Source organism: Prinia subflava, chromosome 12, assembly GCF_021018805.1.
Source record: "Prinia subflava isolate CZ2003 ecotype Zambia chromosome 12, Cam_Psub_1.2, whole genome shotgun sequence".
Taxonomy (NCBI): Eukaryota; Metazoa; Chordata; class Aves; order Passeriformes; family Cisticolidae; genus Prinia; species Prinia subflava.
Window position 1 is genome coordinate 6941969 of NC_086258.1, and position 21790 is coordinate 6963758.

The 21790-nt window shown below is 39.5% G+C and overlaps 1 protein-coding gene across 1 annotated transcript in view; it reads right to left on the bottom strand.

Moving 5' to 3' along the window:
* The window catches only part of MED27 (mediator complex subunit 27), an 87009-nt gene that overhangs the window by 16433 nt on the left and 48786 nt on the right, over positions 1-21790 (bottom strand). The window contains exon 4 of the mRNA XM_063409391.1: positions 9568-9661. Coding sequence (XP_063265461.1) covers positions 9568-9661 — 94 coding nt within the window. The remainder of the gene's footprint in view (positions 1-9567; positions 9662-21790) is intronic.

Here is a 21790-nt window from a genome sequence, read left to right on the forward strand (position 1 = left end):
AAAATAAAAGATCTAAAAGCAGTGTGTGTTATGAGGAGGAGAGAGACTATAAAGTGCAGAACAAACAAACATTCATTTGCAACTGAAAATGTATGAGTTCACAGAATTCCCTTGTGCAGACATGACACTGCCAAGCAATTCTCTCCATTTTATTAACACCACAACTCAATAACTTGTCAAAAACAATGGGCAAATGTGATTATTTTCTATGAATTCGATATTCTCCAATATAAGTCCACTTAGAGAAAAACAATTTGAAAGAAGAATCGGAATCTCCTAATGCTGGCTTGTAAAAGCATGCCATGAGTTTAATGGAAAACATTTTCTGTCCAATAAAAATGTAAAATTATTTCAAAGGAAACCACTGCTTAAAGTAAAAATGTGACATTTTCAAAGGTTTCATTTCCTTCTGTGAAAGTGTTAAAGTGCAAAGAATAAAACTAGTATAATGGAAAATACAGAGGGTCAGTCAGAGTATAACAACAGAAATAAGCCTAAATTATATTATTGACAAAAATGCAATAATGAAGGCATTTTAATCTAAAAATCAATTTACATTTCAAAGATGAAGTTGTACTTCAATACAGTTAAGATGTGTGTCTAACAAGAATCCTGTCTTTGTATTTTGTTATGCAGAGATTATTAGAGAGCTTTTCCTCACCCACAAAAGCACAAAAGTGAGATAAAAAAGACACAATTAGCTCATTTTAATATTTCCCAACCAGCAGCAGCTCATTTTCTGCCTGTGTTCCAACATTTCATCCTGTATAGATTAACACCCACTGAAACAAATGTGCTTTTACTGCTGACCTCAGCAGACAAATCCACACCTAAAGAAATCAGTCAATATGCACCTTTATTGATCTGTTGGATGTTATTCCTTTGTAACTTCTGCTAATGACTCCTGCCCATCACCCTGTTCCAACAGCAGCCTGAGCTGATTTAATCAGCAGAGAGCAGGACAGAGGCACAAACCCTGGACAGAAGTGGTGCCAAGCCTTTGGCACAGGACAGGGAGAACTCCAGCAGGGAGGAGTCTGAACAACGGGGCAGGACAAGTTCACAGCAAGAGAAAAGACACGGGAACAAGAAGGGAAGACAATGACAGCCATCAAGCAGACAGGCTGCAGGTATAATGCTGCAAGAACATAAAAAGTGGGTCAGAAGAATGGGTAATTTCTGAAGAAAAAAATTGTGAAAGGCTGAAGGACAGGAACTTCTATCAGGGCCTGAGCCATGCACACACCAGGAACCATGAACATGGATGGAAACACCATGGTGTGCTATGAATTTTGGTTTAAATGCAGTATCTTGGCAGGGTACTCGTTTTTAAACAAGATCTAGATGGTCCTCATATACAGAAAATTGGCAGAGTTATTTCAGCATCTGACACTGTATTAATTAAGTCAGAAATGCAAAGTCATGACCCACAGGTGCCCAAGCTATGATGCTGATCATCCACTGGAATCACAGACTTTTGTCATAATTGCTAAGAGGAGGAAATGAATAAACTTTGCGAAGTTGCCAGCACATTAAGAGTTAACAGTTTTCAATTTATTTTTCTGCCTTATTAAAACTGGCACTTCAGTGGGATACCGGTCTGCTGAGAGAACGGACTCTTATTTATAACTTCACACTAGGCATCAACCACACATAATAAAATTAAAAGCAGGAAAAGAAGACATTTGAAAGAAAAAAAATCGTAATGGAAGAAGGATAATGCTGCCCTACAAATACTCAGACCTAGCTTTCTGTATAATATTTCCTATCTCCATTGCCTTCACACACTTCAGTTGATGCTCCCTTCTTTCCTCCTTCTCTTTACATTGTGCATTCACAGCATTTCCTCTTGCTGCCAGGTAGAAATAAATCTGAGGTTCATCTGAAGCCTGTGTGGGATGTTCCTGAAAATCCTCACAGTGAACAGTGGAACCTAACACGGTGAAAAATCCTGTGTGTGGCACTCCAGCTTGCTGGAATGAACTCACTGCTGGCCTCAAACCTCCTCCCCACAGGGTTTACCTGCACAAAAGCTCCTGCTTTAGCTCCCTGCCCTTCTCCAGCTGATCTGACTTCACACCCTTCCAGTGGTGCACTCCCCACTTCCAGAATCCATCCCAGCACTGAAATGTCACATCCTGCACGGTGTCCAGGACAGTATCTGGATCACCCACTTGTCTGACCACCAGAATTCAAAATTCCTGTCTCCCACACGTGTAAGGAGCTGTGGAAGCCCAGCCCTAGCTGGGTACCTCAGTGAGCTCCCTGAGAAAGGTCCTACTGCTGCATTGCCCCCTTACAGGGGGCACCCAGGCACCCTGGAAATCCAAACTTTGCCTGGGTTGTCTGAATTAGCTCTTACAGTGCTCCAGTACTAGAACAAAAACTTTCCTCTTTTGTACCACTCTTGTTTTGACGAGGGATTCCTGCAGATTTTACTCTGGCTGGAAGAGAGATCGAGACTTTGAGATGATTTCTGTAGGACTGTATCATTAGTTAAGTCTGACAGGAGCAGGAATTTTGTAAAAGAGTAGCTCAGAGAAATTACAGATCATCGTTTTAACAGCACTGAAAGAATGAGGGTAGTAGTACAAAGAATGAACAGCAGCCTGTCACCAGACTGGAGGATGCTGTGAGATGGAGAAACCAGAACTATGCTCCACAGCTATTTGCAGGGTGAAGCACATTCCATATTGTACACAGCAAATGCAATAACCTTTATTTTTTTCCTTCAGTAATCAAGATTTGTAACTATTTCCAGGGCTTAATGTTTTTGTTCAGCTCCACTGTATTTTACAAATCATGTTTTTCAGCAGACCATTTTATTCCAATCCCTGCTCAACCTGGCGACTTGTTCAGAACAGATCTATGTATGGAATATAATCTACACTTACAGCCAGTCATACAACTGTGTCCCTGCAGAGCACCTGAAAGAAGGTAATAAAACACTGATGGCTTTGGTAAACCAGTAATGTGATAGTTCCCTCCAAGCTCCAAGAGTGCAGGTCTCTCCTGGAGGTCCAGACTCACCCACATGGTCCCCATTTAATGGGCACTGAAATGTCCCTGCATTTCCACAGGTAGCAACTGAGAAAAATTTCTTCCCTTGTTTAGAAAAGATACCTTTCAATTGTGACAAGAAGACAACAATTTCCTTTCTAAGCCAGGTTTTCCTATTAAATTTCGACTTCTCCTGTCGATATCCTGTTAAGACAGCACTTGGCTTTTTAATATTTCGCCTGAAGGATATATGCCAACTCGTCCTTGATGTACAAAATTTTAATTCAAATCAATACATGTACAAGGTCACTTTAAAATTCAATTAATATGAATGAAAAAATATGCCCCACAGTTCTGTGAGCTGAAAATGGAACAGTTGCAAGTTAAATACTTCTGTAGCTTCTGTTTTGGGCTGTGTAATAACAATGTACTTCTAACTTCCTTTTAACTGAAGTGTACTAAATTCAGACAGTTAAGTTATTCATAAATCCCTTGCTTCCTAAAATGGCAAACCCCAGAAGAAGGTAGGACAGGCAGCTGATTGAAATCTGCAATATGATGCAGCTTTTCTGACAAAGACATATAAAATAAAAATCTTCTTGAAATATCCCAGTTTTAAAAATATTTTGTCTATCACCAAGATAAATCTCAAGGAGCATCTGACAGACACAGTATGCCAAGAAAGGGAGAGGGGGAAACAGAATAATCAGGGAGAATGACTTAGATAATTTCTTGTAAAACTGCTAAAAAAAGTTCCCATTTAAACAATTATAATTGGAAAAGAAGAAAGTGCCTTTCCAAGTAAGTCAGAATCAGGGTCCACATGAGTTTACAAAATGCAAAGGATCAAAATTAATTTACCATGCCAGAACTCTGCCTGGAGGAAACAGTTTGAAATCCCCCCTTCAATTTTGTCTCCTCACTGAAACTAATATCAAGTGAAAATCCCTTTTATGAATCATTTAAACAACACATTAACAAATATTCTTTCTTAAAACTTATTTAAGTTTGATATCAGGAAAATGTATGCTGACAAGCCCAAGCTCCCACACTTTGTGAAATGAAAAATTCCCAAAGCTGCAGATTTCCCCTCAGCATTCCAGGGAATTTGCTGCTGATTTGAGCTGCAGATGCTCTGCAATGCAGAGCTAAAAGAAAGAAAACATTATTTTCAGTTAACATGGGCACCTCCCTGCTTCTATAAAAAGGAGCACAAGTGTGTGTGTGGTTTTTATTCACCTCAGAAATAAGGCAACATCCAAGCAGAGATGTAACCGAGCCACAGATTTCCAGCAAAAGGCCAGACACCTGCTCCTTGCCATGGAACCAGCCATAAGCTCAGCCTCCCACTCACAGATCCTTCTTACTAATCAGTACAATGCATGGAAATCATATTTATATATGCTGAAAATAAAGGTTTTGCATTAAAAATAAAGATTAAAAAAACCCCCAACAAACCAACACACAGACTTTCAACTAGATTTTTTCCCCTTCGTTTTTTATGTCTCATCTGCTGCTGGTACGGCTGCGTTTTCCCTCACATGCTCATTATTCTTTAATGATGCCTATTTGTAAATAGCAAGATAAGATGCAATTAAGCCATTAGAGTCTAAATAAACAAACATACTAATTAGGTTCTTTACAAGGATTTCTTTTTTTATGCAAGGGCTGGAATTTACCTTTCATTAGTCTAACCTAATTGCAATAGCGCCTGATAAAAAGTCAACATAAATGAAGGACTTTAAATGCTTCCACCATATTAAGGATGAGCTGGCTCTTCTCCCTTGGTAACATTCCCTATTCTTTTAATAAGGCAAAAAAACTGGCACAGGAATATTGTTCAAAGGTTCAAGGACAGATTTTGCCAGTGGCCAGTCACACTTAGGGAAGGGTGACACCAGTCCAGCATTGCTACAGAGGATGAAATGGATTTTGTGTCTTTTTTCCTTTCTAAATTAGAGCACACCAGGAATTTTACAAGGGTGAAAATTATGTCTGATCTTCCACAATATAAATCTATGGGAATATCAATACACACCTGAGAGCTTTGGGTGCAGTAACTCCGTGGAGGGAGCAAAGCTGAGGACATTTCTCACAGGTTTTTCTCTACTTTTCTCTACTCTTGTTCCCTTTTCCCAATGGAAAAGATTCTTCCTCATCTTCCTCATTCTTCATTAGACAAGTAGAGAATACTTTCCAATTTACTTGCCAACTCCTGCTTATGTACTTTGCAAAATCCCTCCCAGTCCTCCCAGTTCTCCAACATCAGGGTCTCATGCACAGAAATCAGTCTGCTGCCTTTCTTAATGGGCAAATAATAAATTTCAGCTTCCATTTTCCCCACAAAAATAATAATGGTTTTATGGAAAACACTAATAAACAACAATGAGACACAAGGAATTATTCAGTTTCAGGGAACAGATGTCTGGCCTGCTTGCAATTAATACAACCCACCGCCACACAATCAGACTGCTGCAAATGCCGGGAACAAGATCTGAAAGTTCAAATGCAAATGTGTCTGCTTTTAAGGAGAATGACTAAAACTCTTTAAAAACCTGCTTCGTATTTTTATATGACAGATCTATTAAAAATCTAGGCAGCAGTATAAATTTATAAAAATTAATTTAGAAGGAAAAATTTGTAAGATAACCTGGAAAGAAAAAATCATGATTTCTGACCTGAGTTTGGCAGAAACAAATCAGTTCTTCAGGTTGGAAGTTACTTACACATATCATTGTGCTTTAGAAACAGAAACTGCAGGAAACAGTTCCATTATCTGCAAAAATATTTACCCAGTGCTTGCAGTTTCTGTAGTAGTTCTTTACAAATATTGCAGATAAAAAGAATTTAAAGACAAAGTAGCTCCCAGATGTAGATAAGAAAATAAGCTACTTCCCCAGGTAGGACTGGTTGGGTAAATGATGCTAAGGAATTCATATTTTTCAGTTGGAAAAGTGGGGCTAAAGTTTACTCTCTTTTAAAATCTTTCTGTTATTAATGAATCAATTGTACAGAGGATTTGTTTCACACAAAAAATATTCTGAATTTTGATAAGAGAAACAAGGTATGTGAAACAATTACAAAATAATTTATTATAATAGGAAAAATAATGTATCTAGGAATACATCTAATCAGTCAAGGAAAAAATAATCTAGGTATTTTCATTCATTAAAAATTAGTGAATGTTTTCTTAATATACAAGGTAAGGTTTATCTATTTAGAATTCCTGGCATTTGACCAACAAAATCTCACAAAAACCTTAAGGAGTCCAGAGTTCCCTGTGCTGCTGCTGGAAATTAATTTTGCATAATACAGTTATTAGAGCTGATATAATTCTATGTTTAGTCTATTTTATACATAGTGCTATTAAAAGATTAATTGAAAAATCACTGGTGAAGACTGGGATTAAACAGCACCTTGAAATGCCACAATAAACCGCTTTTAAAATCGGCCGAGGATCTCACACAGCTCTGAAAGGTTTCAATTATTTATGTGTTTGGCCTGTGTAGCATAAATCCAGACTAATGAGGTACAATTGGTGTGTATAAATTGAAAGCACAAAACCCCTCCTCATTGTCTGGAGGCAGCAATTCATTTTTCTCCCAGAAGTTTGCAGCTCCTGGTCAGGGAGAGCCCAGCTGAGCACGAGGGTTACTCACCAGCAGAGTTTGAGCAACAGGCTCACACAGCTCCTGATTAGTACAGAATTCCAGAATTGTTGGAATTGGACAGAATTGTTGGAAGGGACTTCTGGAGATCATCCCATCCCATCTCCTGGCCAAGGCAGGGTCACCTGGAGCAGGTGACACAGGAACATTTCCTGCTGGGTTTGGAATGTCTCCAGAGAGGGAGACCCCACACCCTCCCTGGGTTCCTCTTCCAGAGCTCTGCCACTCTTGATGAAAAGAAGTTTATCACAGAATATTCTGAGGTGGAAGGGACCCAAAAGGATCACTGGGTCCAACTCTTACGTGAATGGCCCATAAAGAGATCACCCCCACTAACCTGGCATTACTGGCACCATGCCCTAACCAAGGGAGCTCATCTCAGGCCACTTCCTCACACTGAAGTGAAACTTTCTGTGGTTTCTTCTAGTTTATGGCCATTACACCTTCTCCTGTCACTGGGCACCACTGAAGAGAGTCTGGCACTGACTTGGCACCTCTTGGAGATATTTCCAGGGATTGCTGAGATCCCCCCTCAGCCTTCCCTTCTCCAGACTAACCCGGCGCAGCTCCCGCAGCGTCTCCTCACCAGAGCCCCCAAACCCTCTCGGTGCCCTCCACAGGACCTCTCCAGCAGCTCCTGGCTCTTCTTGAAGAAAAAGACAACTTCTTGAACCCCCAGATGGATCTTAGTGGTGCAAGTCCCACCTCTACAGCTAAGGATATAAATAGATTTCCATGTGCACATAAAGTCGTAGTCTGGGGCTGAAACTTTATCTCTTGGGTCTTTTTCATAAAGATAATTTGTTTGGCAAAGGCCTCAGCGTTACTTGAGTTTCAAAGAGTCTCCCAGGCCTCCTTTCCCCTTCTTCCCCATCTCCCTCCAGTCATTTACACATTTTCAAGATATGGATAGTGCTTACCAGTGCCTTTGAAGATGAATGCACAGGTTTTCCCTGGTAGATGGAATGGTTGTGTTTAAAAATGTTATAAAAACTGGACCTTCGCATCAAGGACCTTCCTAAGATGCCAGGTGTGCTATGAACAGTCCAAAGATGAGCATGGTTGAGATTATATAGTTAGTTAATTAACTCTGGGCCAACAGCATGGCTGTGAAACCTTTTGAAATAAAATGAGCATTATCTGGAGCCTTTGGCACTGAGGTAAACCACACTGCTGCAGGGGAGCAGCTCCAGATGTAACTTGGGTTAAGTTCAGAGTGAGAAATCACAAGTGCTGAAGAATCCTCCCTCCTTCTGGGGGAGGTGCTCTTCACACTGCCCATCCTGCAGCACCTTTTCCACTGAAGGATCTGTGGCTGAAAACAGCAAAAGCTTTTGTAGCAGTCAGGGCCAGATGGAAAGTGCCATATTGGCAACATCAACTGAGACAGATGGGGAAGAGGGAAAACCTGGCTAAAAGAAAAAATGATAAACCCATCACACAATCACACACAAAAAGACTTTAAAAACAATCTTTCTGATCTCTGATCCAAGGAAAATATGCACACCACTGGTTCAACATGGGGCTGGGATCTTGTAGGAACAAAAATGGCCTTGATTTAGAGAGCAACTGCCACATGGAATTCACTCTCACTGCTGCTGGTGAAAGGAGCTTCCTTCAGTTACCACCCAATCTTGTTCCTTGGCAGTCACATCCAAGGTAATTCCTTATTTCCTAATTGTGTCTCATTCTTGAAAAACATCATCTATTTCCTGACCACCCTAAAAAGCAAAAGTGGAAGGTACTTGTGTATGCAAAGAAGGGCTCCAAGAGAATGGAAAGCATTTCAAAGTAAGGAAGCAAAACCAGCCATTTTTCTATAGCAAAACAGATAAAACACAGTCAGCTTAAGAGGAAACGCAAAAACTTCTAAGACTTATAACTTCTTAAGACTGCTCTGATGAATTCTATTCTTTTCTGGAATATACTGTTCCACTTGGTGAATCCAGCAATTGCAGATTAAATGTTTTAATGCCAGCTGTTTATTTTAACCTCTGACTCAGTTAATCTCTTGTGAATTTGTGACTGTTCAAAGAAAGTTAATAATGAGATGTTAAACAGTTGACTAATTAAAACTAAATACAATTAAAATACTTAAAAATTAACAACAATCACAGCAATAGTTCCTATAGGGAAATCTCCATGAGAAATGTGAGATGGAAAAGACTGAACTGGCCTCAGTTCCTCATCTGTGTATGTGGTATATTTTCTAATTTTATTTAAAATTAGGTTAAGTATGTGACTTCTGCCTTTCCCTAGAAGGAAATCAGCATCCAGAAGCTACACCATGGACTCCTCTTCCACTTTGCTGTCTTAGAGCTTTGAAGACTTCTTTTGCTGTAAGCACAACAGCTGCCTGTAAAAATGGATGTGAACAATAGGTTCCTCTGCAATGAAATCTTGCTTGGTGAGGCAGAAATAAGTCGAATGTATTGGACTTGTTTATCTCAAATCCAGCCTTTACTGCTCATTTACTTCAAAGGCAAATTCTTAACTTCATCACAGAACAGAAATTCACTGACCCAGGAGCAATGTGAACAAATTTAAATCATATTGGTCTCCTTCCTCTTTTCTTCTTCACAACATTCTCTTCCTTCTTAATTATCATGATTAAGATTCACTCATTGCCAAGTATGCCGAAAATTACAGTGAATATTTGAGTTTGTGCCCATATTTCTACAATCACATTTAACAATAAAGCAACAGATCTTCTGTTTAAGAGGGAAATTATTTTTATCACTTATTTGCCTAAGAGCAAGAAAGATGCTGCATTGCTGTGGCAAATGAAGAATGATCTATTTTCAAAAAAAAAAGAAAAGTATCTTTAATAACTTGCATTTTTTGGGACAGCAGTTCAACCTGCTAAAATCAACTGAAGGGAGTAAATGATCCAACTTACCAGCAGCATTGCAGAGGTTCCATTTGGCCGGGAGAGCTGGATGGACATTTCAGGGAACATCCTGTCAATCCGACTGATCACATCATCAACGTATCTACCAAGCAAACCAAACAGCACCATTAACACAGAGGCTGTCTCACACACTCAGATTATAAAACTATGCTTTTGAAAAACATTTATTCTTTTTAGAAATTATCCTTTTAAAATTTATCCTTTTTAACCCTGTTCATGGGACTTTTCCGTATCAGTTTCTCTCTGATACCTGTGTATTTTTCAACACCACATGCAAGCAATAATTCAACTAGTTATTGATAAAAGGAAACAAACTAAAGCCCTCTTCAAGTTGTTTTGAAAATCAATTACTCTGCCCTTAAAAATATGTACTCCCTTAAATTTTAGTCCACATCTGTCAGTCTCAAACTCCTATCATTGCATTTCTATACTTTCTCCTCAGGAGGGTTGAAGGACACATGATTAAAATTACTCCTCCAGTGTAGGAATTCACAGGCTGTCATGTCCTTACTCTCTCTTTGATAAACTTAACAGATAAAGGTTTTATCAAAGTCTTTGGATGATTCTTAGGGGTGGTTTTTTTTTCCCTGAATCTTTTCAATTTATTTCATGCACTGGTGACTCTGAAATTGGCTGGTAAATTCCAGGTGTTTCTCTGGAGCAATCAAACACAAATGTAAAACAACATCCTTTCTGCTGGGTGTAATCCCTGTTTCTGCAGGCCAAGGTGAACTGGGATCAAATTAAGAATTTGACTTCCATTAACTCTGAAAACAGCCTTACAGAGACCTTGTTTCCCAGGACACATCACCCCAAACCATGGATATGCCACTTCAGCCACTCGTCTGGGCACATTAAAATCCAAATATTTGCTTTAGCAGAGTTTCCAGGACAGTCTGTATTATCTGTGCATTGATCTGTCCCCATTTCCAAACTCTGCAACTTGATCAGATCCATGAATGAATTAGTAAATAAAACTGTTTTCATGCTAATCCACATACGTGCTCTGAAAAAAAAAAAAACTTTGGGAAAATTGGATGGCTGAGTTAGAGTAACAGTAAAACTAAAAAAAAAAAAAAAAAAAAGCTAATTATTTCCCTTTAATCTGCCTAAACAAAAGCAAAAAAATGTTGAATTCTTGCTCTTCAAAGTAATTCAGTTCTAATGTTAGAACTGAATTACTGAACAACAACGAGGTGCTATGCTTCAATGCCTACTTTGCAAAGGATTAAAACAATCAGAAAAAAATAAAACCAAATCAGAAAGCTACACCTCATCAGCTGGTAATGTCAGCTTTTAAAAGCAAGCGAAGAATAACATGAGTTATGACAATTTTATACAAACCCCTTAATCCACACTTGTCACAGTGCAGAAGAAAGCTCCCCCATTCACTGCAATGACTCATTAACACTTTGCTGCTGCTAAGCAAAGCCAAAAACATCCAGAAGCCAAGAACTTCCTCAGCACTGGGAAACAGGAGGTGCATCAGAACTGCTCCAGGAGGAATAAACCACACATGGACAGCACAAACCCAACTCATTTCAACACTGATGAATCCCAGATTTCATGCAGCAGGAGAGTTTATACTGTTTCATAAATGCTGTTGCTCCAGGCTCTGCAAATAAATTAATCTCTTATTGTGGGGGACCAGGGATGACTGGCTGTAGTAGAGGTAAGGAGAGATTCTGTGGTTCTGAACGTGTCGTGATGCAGATTTTTGCACAGTTTAAGTTTTCCAATTTGCCAAGCTTTAGGCAGTAAGAAGTTAAACAAAATAAAAGTTGCCAAAAACAAGACACTGGCATAGTCAATGCATTAAGGAAGGAAAATTCAAGTAATTTTAAATCATGTGAACAACAGTTGGACGTGAGCACTTAATCTGCTTACGTCCTTCTGAAAATCCCACTGGACACGCACACTCAGCCTTTGAAAATGAGATCCAGGCTGGCTGGAGGTAATCAATTCTTTGAAGTCTTTCTTACATATGATTATTTTTAAATGTAAAACTTGTCTTGACCACGAGGCTTAAAATCTGACTCAAACCCAACTGTCACCTCGTACTATGCGAGCAGTGCAAGGCAGAACAGGGAATGCACAGAAATCTTCCCTTTAAATGAAATCACACATACAGCAAACTAGAATTCTTCTAATTTGCATTAACCATCTTCTGAAAGCACTTAAAGGTGAGTTACTATGAATTTTTGGGCTTAGATGCCTGTTAAATTTGTACTACTTTTCACAGATCAGTTGACAGAAGAGGGAAAATGAAAACCAGGAAAGGTGATGTTTTACTTTGGCAGCTCTATCAGGACCATCACACAGGGAGTTTTTTCCTCCTCAATCAATGGGATGTCAGAGAAGATCCCAGACCAGCAGGAGAAAAGGGCATTGATGTATACAGCATTGTTTTGTGCCCCTATGCCTTTTCTCAAGTAATCATCAGGCTTTCCTGAGCCCTCTTCAGAACAAAGATCCTTCAAAAATACATATATATTTACTCAGCCTGACTGGATTGTGGCCTCAAATACAAAATGACAAACAACCTTATCCAAGGCAAACTTCTTCTATAGATTTGCCCTTCCGAGAGGACATCTGGTAAAACATCTTGTGAAGGGATGGACATGAGTGTAAAGCGAAGTAATGTGAAAGTGTAACTGGTGATTACTTCAGAGAAAACTGAGGAACACATGATAAAAAAGAGATAAAATGCACTCCTGAGGCTGTCTGGAAAGAGGACCAGAGAAAAAGCCGCTGTCTGGAACTTATTTTGTAGCACTGAAATAAATTTACTGCCAAAATAAGCACTTACAAAATGTACGCATCTCTGTCCAGTTTTAGCTCAAAAATACGATAGTTCCTATTCATGTTACAGAACCTCTTGCCCAGTCTCAGAGAAGCAAAGCACTTGAGGATGGAGAAAAGTCTAATTTTACTTTGCCAACGAGCACTTCTAACTTCTGACGTCCTTTGCACATCTCAGTTTTCTCCTACATACAAAAGATGATGGTTGGAACGAGCATTTACAAACCCAGATGAAATAACGCAAAATGGGGAAAAGCAAATGGCAATAGATTTGTTCAGATATGTGGTCTATTTTCATCTTAAGAAAAAGAAATTCATGGGATTCTCAGAATTAAATACAAGCTGAAATTTCATGTCCTAGAACAGGCATTGTTCCACCTACCAAGGGCTGAACAGTGTCTAGACAAACCCCCCCATCGCTTCTCTGGGATGCAAAGGTTGTTCAAAAAGGTCTGAAGCCAGACTGCAAAAGATTGTACCCAATAACCCCCAGTCTACAGCACAGAATTTTAACTCTTTATAGCCAGAATTTCATATTATGAACTATTCTAGGTCTCAAAATTATTTAACAACTTCTCACTGCATCATCCTGAGTTTGTCCCATCCTGTTTAAAAAGGGTTTAAGTAACTTCACCAATACCTGCATCCAAATCCAGATCCATATGTCCCTCCTAATCCAGATCCATATGTCCCTCCTAATCCAGATCCATATGCACCTCCTAATCCAAATCCCTGAACATCCTACTTAGAAAAGAACAGACTCAGCCAAGAGTTCTTCACCTCACTAAACCTTATCAAGAACTAAAACAATTTCCCCGATGTAATTTTACTGATCTGGGGGGAGATTTTTAAAACATCTTCAACAGCAGGTTTGTACCAACTTCCCCCTCCCATTTTTCTTCTTCTTTCCCTCATGACACAGGTTCATGATTTTTCAGGAGGTATTAAAATTGTATATTAGATACAAAATCTTTACTTTAAAAAATGCTAATATTATCATTCAGGGGTTTGCATCTGAATGTGCAGAGCCAGCCAGCCCATCAGATGCTTTCAAAGGCTGTCAACACTATAAATTAGTATTTTTATTTTAATGTAGAGGAATTATTTTTTCCCCAAACATGCCAGATTAATACTACAGAAGTCAAAACAAATCTACTTCATGAACATCAGCAATGACTAAAATTAATTCAAAATATTACACTTCAAATGAAGCGTTGTTATGAACATGCAGAAAAATCAGCACTAGAATAAAGTAATAGAGATATTAGTTGAAAAATCTCTCTGCCACTTTGCCAGTAAGTGTACACACAAATCCTTTAGTCCCTATTACAGAAACAATGCCTGGGACATGCATAAGACATCTTTGAAGCCAGTTAGAATACACTGTTTAGAAAGGCCTAATTACCTATGCAAAACACTCATGGAGAAGTTTCATGCCAAAACATCAGGTTGACAATTTAGAAATAATTCAGGAACCATTTTTGTAGATAAATGGTCTTGTACCATCTCTTTGATTCACATAAAGGCCCCCCAAAAGACAGAAATATAGGAAAGTAATTCATTATAAATGCCTTTCAGTTCCACACTGGACAGATGGCTTCGCTCTCTAATGTGACCTCTCTTTTTATTTTTTTTTATTTTTACTGGATTAGATCCAGCAATCCAGTGTTAGTGTGATGTTTAACAGCTTAGACAAGACTTAAATAGCATTTATCCCACACAGTTTCACTTGAGTGCTGTTCATTTTTTCCACCCAACACAGCAATTTAAAAATTACAAATATAGGTATTAATAATAATTTTCTTTTGGAAGAAAGAAAATTTTTCTAAGTGATCTTGGGAAGATGGAGAAGAAGAGAAAAGGGGTAAAAATACACATTTGTAACATGAAAGAAGTTAATCTTTCCTATACACTTAGCAGAAAACACCACACATAAGACAAAAATAAACTCTACAATTCTGTCGAATCTGGATTCATGATATTCTGGAGAGCAACAGAGGAAACTCTCCACACATCCTCTCACTTACTAGCACAGTATTTACTTGTTCACAGATTTTTTTGTTGTTGTTTTTGGCTTCAATTAATATTTTCAACCCAGTTAATAATTTCTTTTCACATGTGTGATATTTCAGAGGCATGAGCTGGCCCTGCTGCACATGCTGGAGGCATCAGGGGACAGCATTTCCCTGCACTCATTCCAAGACCTATGGAACAGCTATTTTTGGCAGAACCAAGACTCAATATACAACTTAAAAATTTTAGCAGCAGCAGAATTTAAAATATTATAGGCTTATAAAGACATTCAATAGTTTTAAGGGAGCCCTGATTAGAGAAATAGTACATTTTAACACATACAGGGTAATCACAGTTCTAGTGTGATTTATTCATCATGGAATTGAAGTTCTAATTTGATTCAACTACCTGCTAGGCAAGTCTCTGCAGGTAGCAAATTCAAGTTGATAGAAGGCTTTTCAGAAGCATCAATTAACAATAGTTATTAAAACAGTGACCTCTGCCAGCTTTGGTGAGATGACACTTCCTGCTTGGATAGGCAATGAAGAGCGTGAAAAGAAATTCAACACCACTCACGCTGAGAAAGCGACTTCACGTCTCAAGACTAAATTAGACAGCTGCCACCATCCCTGACATCAATCCTGGAAGTCTCTGCCTCCTCTACCAAATTCCACAGGTTCTGTTATTGTGGGGTTTTTTATATTAACACAGGTTCTTGCTTTTCGCTTCTGCAGAACCTCTATAAAATGCTCAGAGTTTCCTGGCTCTGGTACTAAACTCTTGTTTTGAGCAACTTCTCCTCCAGCTATGAGTTTCCTTGCCAAGCTGTTTTCTCATACAGTTGTTAACACCGTCCTCTTGTCCTTTCTGAACAAACTGCTTCAGCAATTTCCTCTCTCTTCTCACCCAATTTCCAAGTTTCTTGTGGTGGAAGATTCCAGCCAGGATCCTCTTGGCTCATCTTTCTCTTCCCTTCTCATCTGCACATTGACTTGGTCTCTGCGACTCCTGCAATGCCTCTGTTCCAGCTGTAAAATCTTTATTCATGACACGTCAGAAAGGAAAAATGTTCTTTCAAATAATAACTGACTTCTAACTACCAGGAGGTGAGGTGAGGGCAGAAGGAGCAAATCTGAGTTGTGCACACTGGAGCAGTGGAGTCCTGGCAGTGCTGGAGAGTCAGGGCAGTTTGAATCCACAGGTGTGGGGAGGAGTCAGGATGTGTGGGCTGTGAGGAATTGATTTGCTAAGACACCTTGAACAGAGGTCCTAAAGAGCAAATTTGCCAAAATTTTTGCCCAACTCCACCTTCAGAGGAGCGGAAACACTGAAAGATCCAAGCCTGAGAGAAGGCAGACTCCCATTGATTCTTACAAATCTGCTTGTTTTCAACTTTGCTACGGATCTTATTCTGGTCATAGAGGAATGATGCTTTATTATTGAGTGGATGCAAAAGATTAAGTTATGTGCCTAAATAATCTAGCAGTGTTTACATATAAACACAGGGTGGTCTGCTGCAAAAGCATATGCACACAGAGCTGTATCAAACACTCACCATCTGCACTCCTCACTCACAAAAGGCCAAACCTGGTACAGCACTTAAGGACACACGTGCAATCGTTTGGACAGTTCTCCAGAAGCCAAGACAGAGTGTGTAAGGGTTGGATTTACAAAGACATTTAGAAACCTGAGGCTGTGATTCAACAATTTTCAGGCTTCAGCAGCAATAGTGACATAAGGCACTGACACATCCCCTCCTGCACAGCATTCAGCCCCCTCAGCTGTGCTGTGCTGGAGGAGCTGGAGCTCACAACTGAGCTGGCTTGGAAAAAAACAAGTATTAGTTTAAATCTAAACCAGTTTCATGATTCAACTCCCCATGTGGCTGCACACACAGCGTGCCAGTACAATTCCTGCTGGCACTACACATCACAGGCCAGGGGCTGCACACTGGGGTCATTCTATTACAACAATAAAATGTTGGTTTATGGTAAAATGTTGTTACTTAAGCAGCATTGTTTAAACAGCAAACACAATTCAGAATTCTTCAGTGCCACGTGAGTCCACTGCTAAGTGACGTGGTGCAGAGTGCCTGGAATGTCCTCAAAGGTCTGAGCTGACAGCGATGGCACAAATGAACACAGGTTCTCCTGCTGAAAGCTGCTGGAATGCAAACCTGCTGCTGAATCAAATGGTCTCTGGACATCTGCACATTTACATTAAATATGAACAAACAGCTCTGTAACACCCTCTGAAAACACATGTTGTCAGTGCATACTTTGTTTTTTAAGACAGAGCAAAAAGACATCTGTTCACAATGCTGAGTTCCAGTGCACCACCTTAAAAAGCGTAACTTTAATAGGAAAAACTTTTAGTTACAAATAGAGACCTTGCAGTCCAATTCCCAGGGCTATTTTATTATAGTACTGAAATAGCTTTCTTTGTACTTATGTGGAATGCTCTTCAAAATGCCTTTAATTCACAGCAGTAATCATGAGAGGAATATGGATATTAGAATGTGTGAAAACTGGTTAACAAAACAAGCATGCATCTACTTTACAGTCATCACCAGGATCCTGCCTGAGCCTGCACTGGTCTGTGCTTTATGAAAAAGAAAAGCATTAACTCCTTTATACACACTTTGAGAGGAAAACCAGCCCTCCCTTAACCATTCAGCATCAGTGGGAAAATAATTTCAGAACCAAAACTCCACAGCACGAATGCATTGTTTATATTTCCACTTCATGAAACACGATATTGCACCACCACAATAATAATAATATTATTATTAACAATAAATACTAACAGGAGTCATTTTCAGGGGCCCGGGTAAGAACCAGAATTATTACATTAGTGTTTATCTACAAAGATGATTCTGGAATTATTCCTAACTTTTCAAGCAGTTTGTGCCCCGCACATCAGCCTAAATTTGGACGTGCACACACATTTCCAATACAGCAGAGCTGTGCCAGAATTCCTCAGGAGAAACCCAGAGTCCTTTAGAAAGGAAAACCAGAGTTTGCACACACACGGAGCTGTCCCCCACGGTGTCCCAGAGCTGGATAATGTCCCCACGCTCTCGGGGTTCCCTGGGGTGGCTGGGTCAGTGCTGGGAGGTGAAGCCCCCTCCCCTGCACTCCCCGCAGGGACAGGGGCTGAAGCTGGTGCTGATCTCAGTGCACAGCACACGGTGCTTTGACAAAGGCTTCAAAGGAAGCCAAAAAGTTCAGTCCTGCTTCGAGGAAATGTGATGGGCTGGGATGGTTTTTGCCCAGCTGCCCAGGCAGATTCCAGTTCCAGGGAAGTGAGTGGGGCTGTCTCCCACCTGGGAAAAGCCTCACGGTGTGCACTGCCCACCTGATGGGACCCTGACACCCTGCATTACTCCACACTGTCACTGAGCTTGAGTCCAGCCTTCTCAAGCTAGAATTCGATATTTTATAACATGTTATTTTCAGCTCTGCTATTGAAGATTTACTGCAACAGCAAAGCCTTCTCACTCTCTTTCTTTGTGCTTTATTTCTCCCTCAACAGAGCAGAAATTACAGTACTTACCTCCTTTTATGAACAGCAACAGATGATGCATGATACCTATTATTTATTCTATACTTATGGGAAGCATGAGATTTTCCCTTTGGGTGCAGTGACTGATGAACAGGAAACACAGGATGATGTGCCCAGTTAGACCTTTTCACACACTGGGCTTGGCCATGACAGGCACTGCTGGCAGAAGAGATCTTAGTGATCACTTCTCTTAGGCACATCAACTTCCAGAACTCAGTGAAGGCATCACAAATTCCAGAGGCTGGGAGGAAGGGAGGATTAGGGATTTAACCCTCTGGAGAATAGCTAATATATCAAAACAGGAGAGCAGAGCAGACCATTTCATACACAGGACTAAAAATACACAGAATTAGCAAGCGAAGACTCAAATTTTAGGCCTCATCTATAGAATTCAAATGGCCACTCCAAAAAAATCATCCACTTCAAGGTCTAGAGCTTTGTTAAAATTATAAAGTGTGGTAGAAACAGGCAAGTCTTAATATCACCAGTTCTAAGGGTGCTTAGGATACTTGATATCAGCCTTTAAGGATCTGTAAGATCAATTTGTTCTTCTGTCATTAAGAGGGATGTAAAGGTGAAGAAAAAAAGCAGGAAAGATGAGATATTAGTGTTGTACAGCCCACTGCAATTTATTTCACAGGCTTTTACCCATTTCAACTTTTGTGATCACTTACTTTAAGTTTTCTTGAGGGAATTTTGTAATTAGTCCTGGTTTTTAGCTCTTTAGAATTATGCTCTGACCAAGTACTTCGATCTGCCTGTGATACTACAGAGATAAAAATCTATCTTAAAACTCAGAGGTTTATCAAAAGACTCCTTCAAGGTCATCTTCACAGTTCAGTAGAAAAACTGGAGATAACAAGTACAATTAGGCATTTATAAACTCAAGACTCTCCCAGTACAAACATTTAGGAGAGAGAAGCCCTTCAGAACACTACTTAAAATATGCTTTCATCACTTCTTCCTCCAGCATGACAAGCTGTTCCTTAGGTTGAGATTTTTTATAGGGCTTATGGAAATTAATTGCGTGGCTTCCGCTGAAAGTCATCGTGGGGGAGGAGGGCGAATTCCCCTGAGGAAATTCTCTGAGAAAAACTCTCCTTGAACAAGAAAGTTAGTTAAAGGAAAGGGCTCATCATGGCTGTAACTCCTTGGCTTAGTGAACACAGCCCAGACAGGGCAGCAAAGTGACAGCAGAAATTCACTGCACCTTTCTGGCCACTTCCTCACGCTTCTAATCAGATTCCCTCTCATTTGTTATTTCCACTCACACAAGGATCATGTGCAGCCCCAGCAGAGACCACACAGGTTTTAAGTTCACTGTGGCTTTCAAAATATTGGAGCCTCTGAGCTGAAGTTTAAAGTCTTTCATGGGGCTGAGAGCTGGACTAAAGCCAAGTACCAGAGTAAGAAACAGAAGTGTAGTCCTGTACCTGCATCGCTTGACATCACCTGCAGAGCTTCCCTAAAAAATAAAACCTAAGCTAGCATTAATGCCAAATACATCTAAAGTAGAATAAGCCCTGCAAAACTACCATGTCTGCTGCAGTCTGGGAGAAAAGCTCAGCCTACTAAAAAATAATCTGATTCTGTTTATGAAGGCAGACTAAGAGAGAAAAGTGCCCAAGTGAAACCCAAGGAATGAAGATCTCCCAAGGTAAGCACATATATTATCAATAACACTGCCTAGCTTAGTTCCTAAATACATTTCCCAATCCTCTTCATGAATATCGAGCTCAGAACTTGTGAAGAGCAAATTCCTTTAAGGCATATCAAGTTAGTTATTCAGAGTAATGAAATTCCAAGTTGTCAGATAATTTCTAATAATAAATAGATAAAGATTTAAAAAAAAAAAAGGACAGTCTATGCATTCACAGTCCTTTATTTAAAACAAACATAGAACAAATAAAGCCTGTAATGTGACTGAGTGGTACAGAATAATCCACCCATCCCTGGGTCTGTGCTTGGTCAAAAGCCAGGGTTTATACTCTGCCAAACATCTCGAAAGTGCTGCTAGAGAAGGGCCAATAAAACATTTCTTGCAGACCCTGCAGACAACCCAAGCCTGCTGAACCCTTTCTGATCAGCAGCCCCAGTGTCTGGCCTGTCTGTCAATGCCAGTGGCTCTCAGCAGGGAGTGGTTTATTATTCTAATAAGATGCTCAAATGAAGAGAGGGTCAGCTCTGAATCGCTGCCATGAGAAGATTTAATTAGATTTTTACACTGACTAAAGACATTCCCTGCACACACACAAAATTTTAAATATTGAGATAAATGACAGTGTCTTTTAAGGCAAGGTTACTTTTGTTTTCTTTCTGGTTTAAACTCCCTGTTTCTATTTTTCCCTTTCTTGAGATAGCTGTTTACATTACACAGTGTCCAAGCTTAAAGGTTTCTTGTGAAAGAGTTCAATAATTTTCTGATTAAAAACTCTCTGAAGTACTCCACCCAACACAGAGCTCTATTATTTCCTAGGAAAAGATCTGAAAACCCATACCCAATCAAAAATTAGAAAAATCCAACAAAACAACCCAAATTTTCTTCATCACCCAGTTAAACCTGCAGAACAGATTGATATTGAAAACATGTATATTATATATCATTATTGGTAATTATACGATATATAATATTGTTAATTATATATATAATGTTTTATATTGTTAATGATATATATAATAACATATATCATATTATTAATTATATAGCATTATTGTTTATTATGCTGTTTTAATTCAAAATATACTGGATAAAGAAAAGAAAGGGGCTCAGCTGTATTGATCCACACAGCTGCAAACTACCTGTATTAGCAGACAGAACGTTCATTAAGGGTAACCTCATATCAAAGATTTTTCTAAAAGCCACCAGAGGAACGCTGAAGTCAAGCACGAGGGCCAGGGCTATTAGGGCTGTTTCAGTCATTAGGAAACCATTATCTCAAATTCATGCTGCTACCAGGATACAGGTTCACCCAGTAACATGACAGCAAATTATATGATTAATTAGCTCCCACATAGCTACTGTGAGTCAACCAGTTGAAACTGATGCTCTACAGAAACAGATAAAATATTACCCAATGGTTGCTATTGGCTCCAAAGATCTTGCTGCAGTTACACTCCCAAACATCAGTGAATTTGCAGATGTTTTAAGGGAGCTCCCCATCCATGCTCACTTTGCATTTACTACTCAGTGCATGGAGGTGCATTTCTGTATTTGATTCTTCTTTCACCATTTAATTATTTTCACTTTTTTGCCTCATTGCAATCATCAACTTTCCTGTAGATTCAAACCCTAAACTGCACTGGCATTCATCTAATGGCACCCATTCTTAAGAGCACTTCACAGGCATTTTTAAAAAGGAGGCAAAATATTTCCCTCCTTTGGCAATTTGGCAAAAAACACAATGAGACTAACATTGCACAATAACACTGAAGATGATGGGAAAGCTGGAAGAGAAAGCTTAACTGAGAACAAAACAAATTAAATTACATCCACCACTGAGAAATTCCCTGCTCTGACTGGTGTCCTGCACCCCATCCCACCAGGTGAGCCAAGTGGTGAGAAGCCAGCAACAGCAAAAAAACCAACAACAACAACAAAAACACCCACACAACCATGGGAAACAAAACAAATCTCTCATTTTGTTCCTTTCAAGTGCTTGAAAAAACCCAAAGTACATGTGTGTACAAACATTACCCAGTGTTAGAGCAGTTAGTGCTCCCTGACACCTGGAGAGGCTCTGCTCACTCAGCTGAACTTTTCTCAGTACATCCTCTCCTTCATACTCAGGAGATGGGAATGAACTGTTTATTTAGGATCTGAAAACAGGAGTCA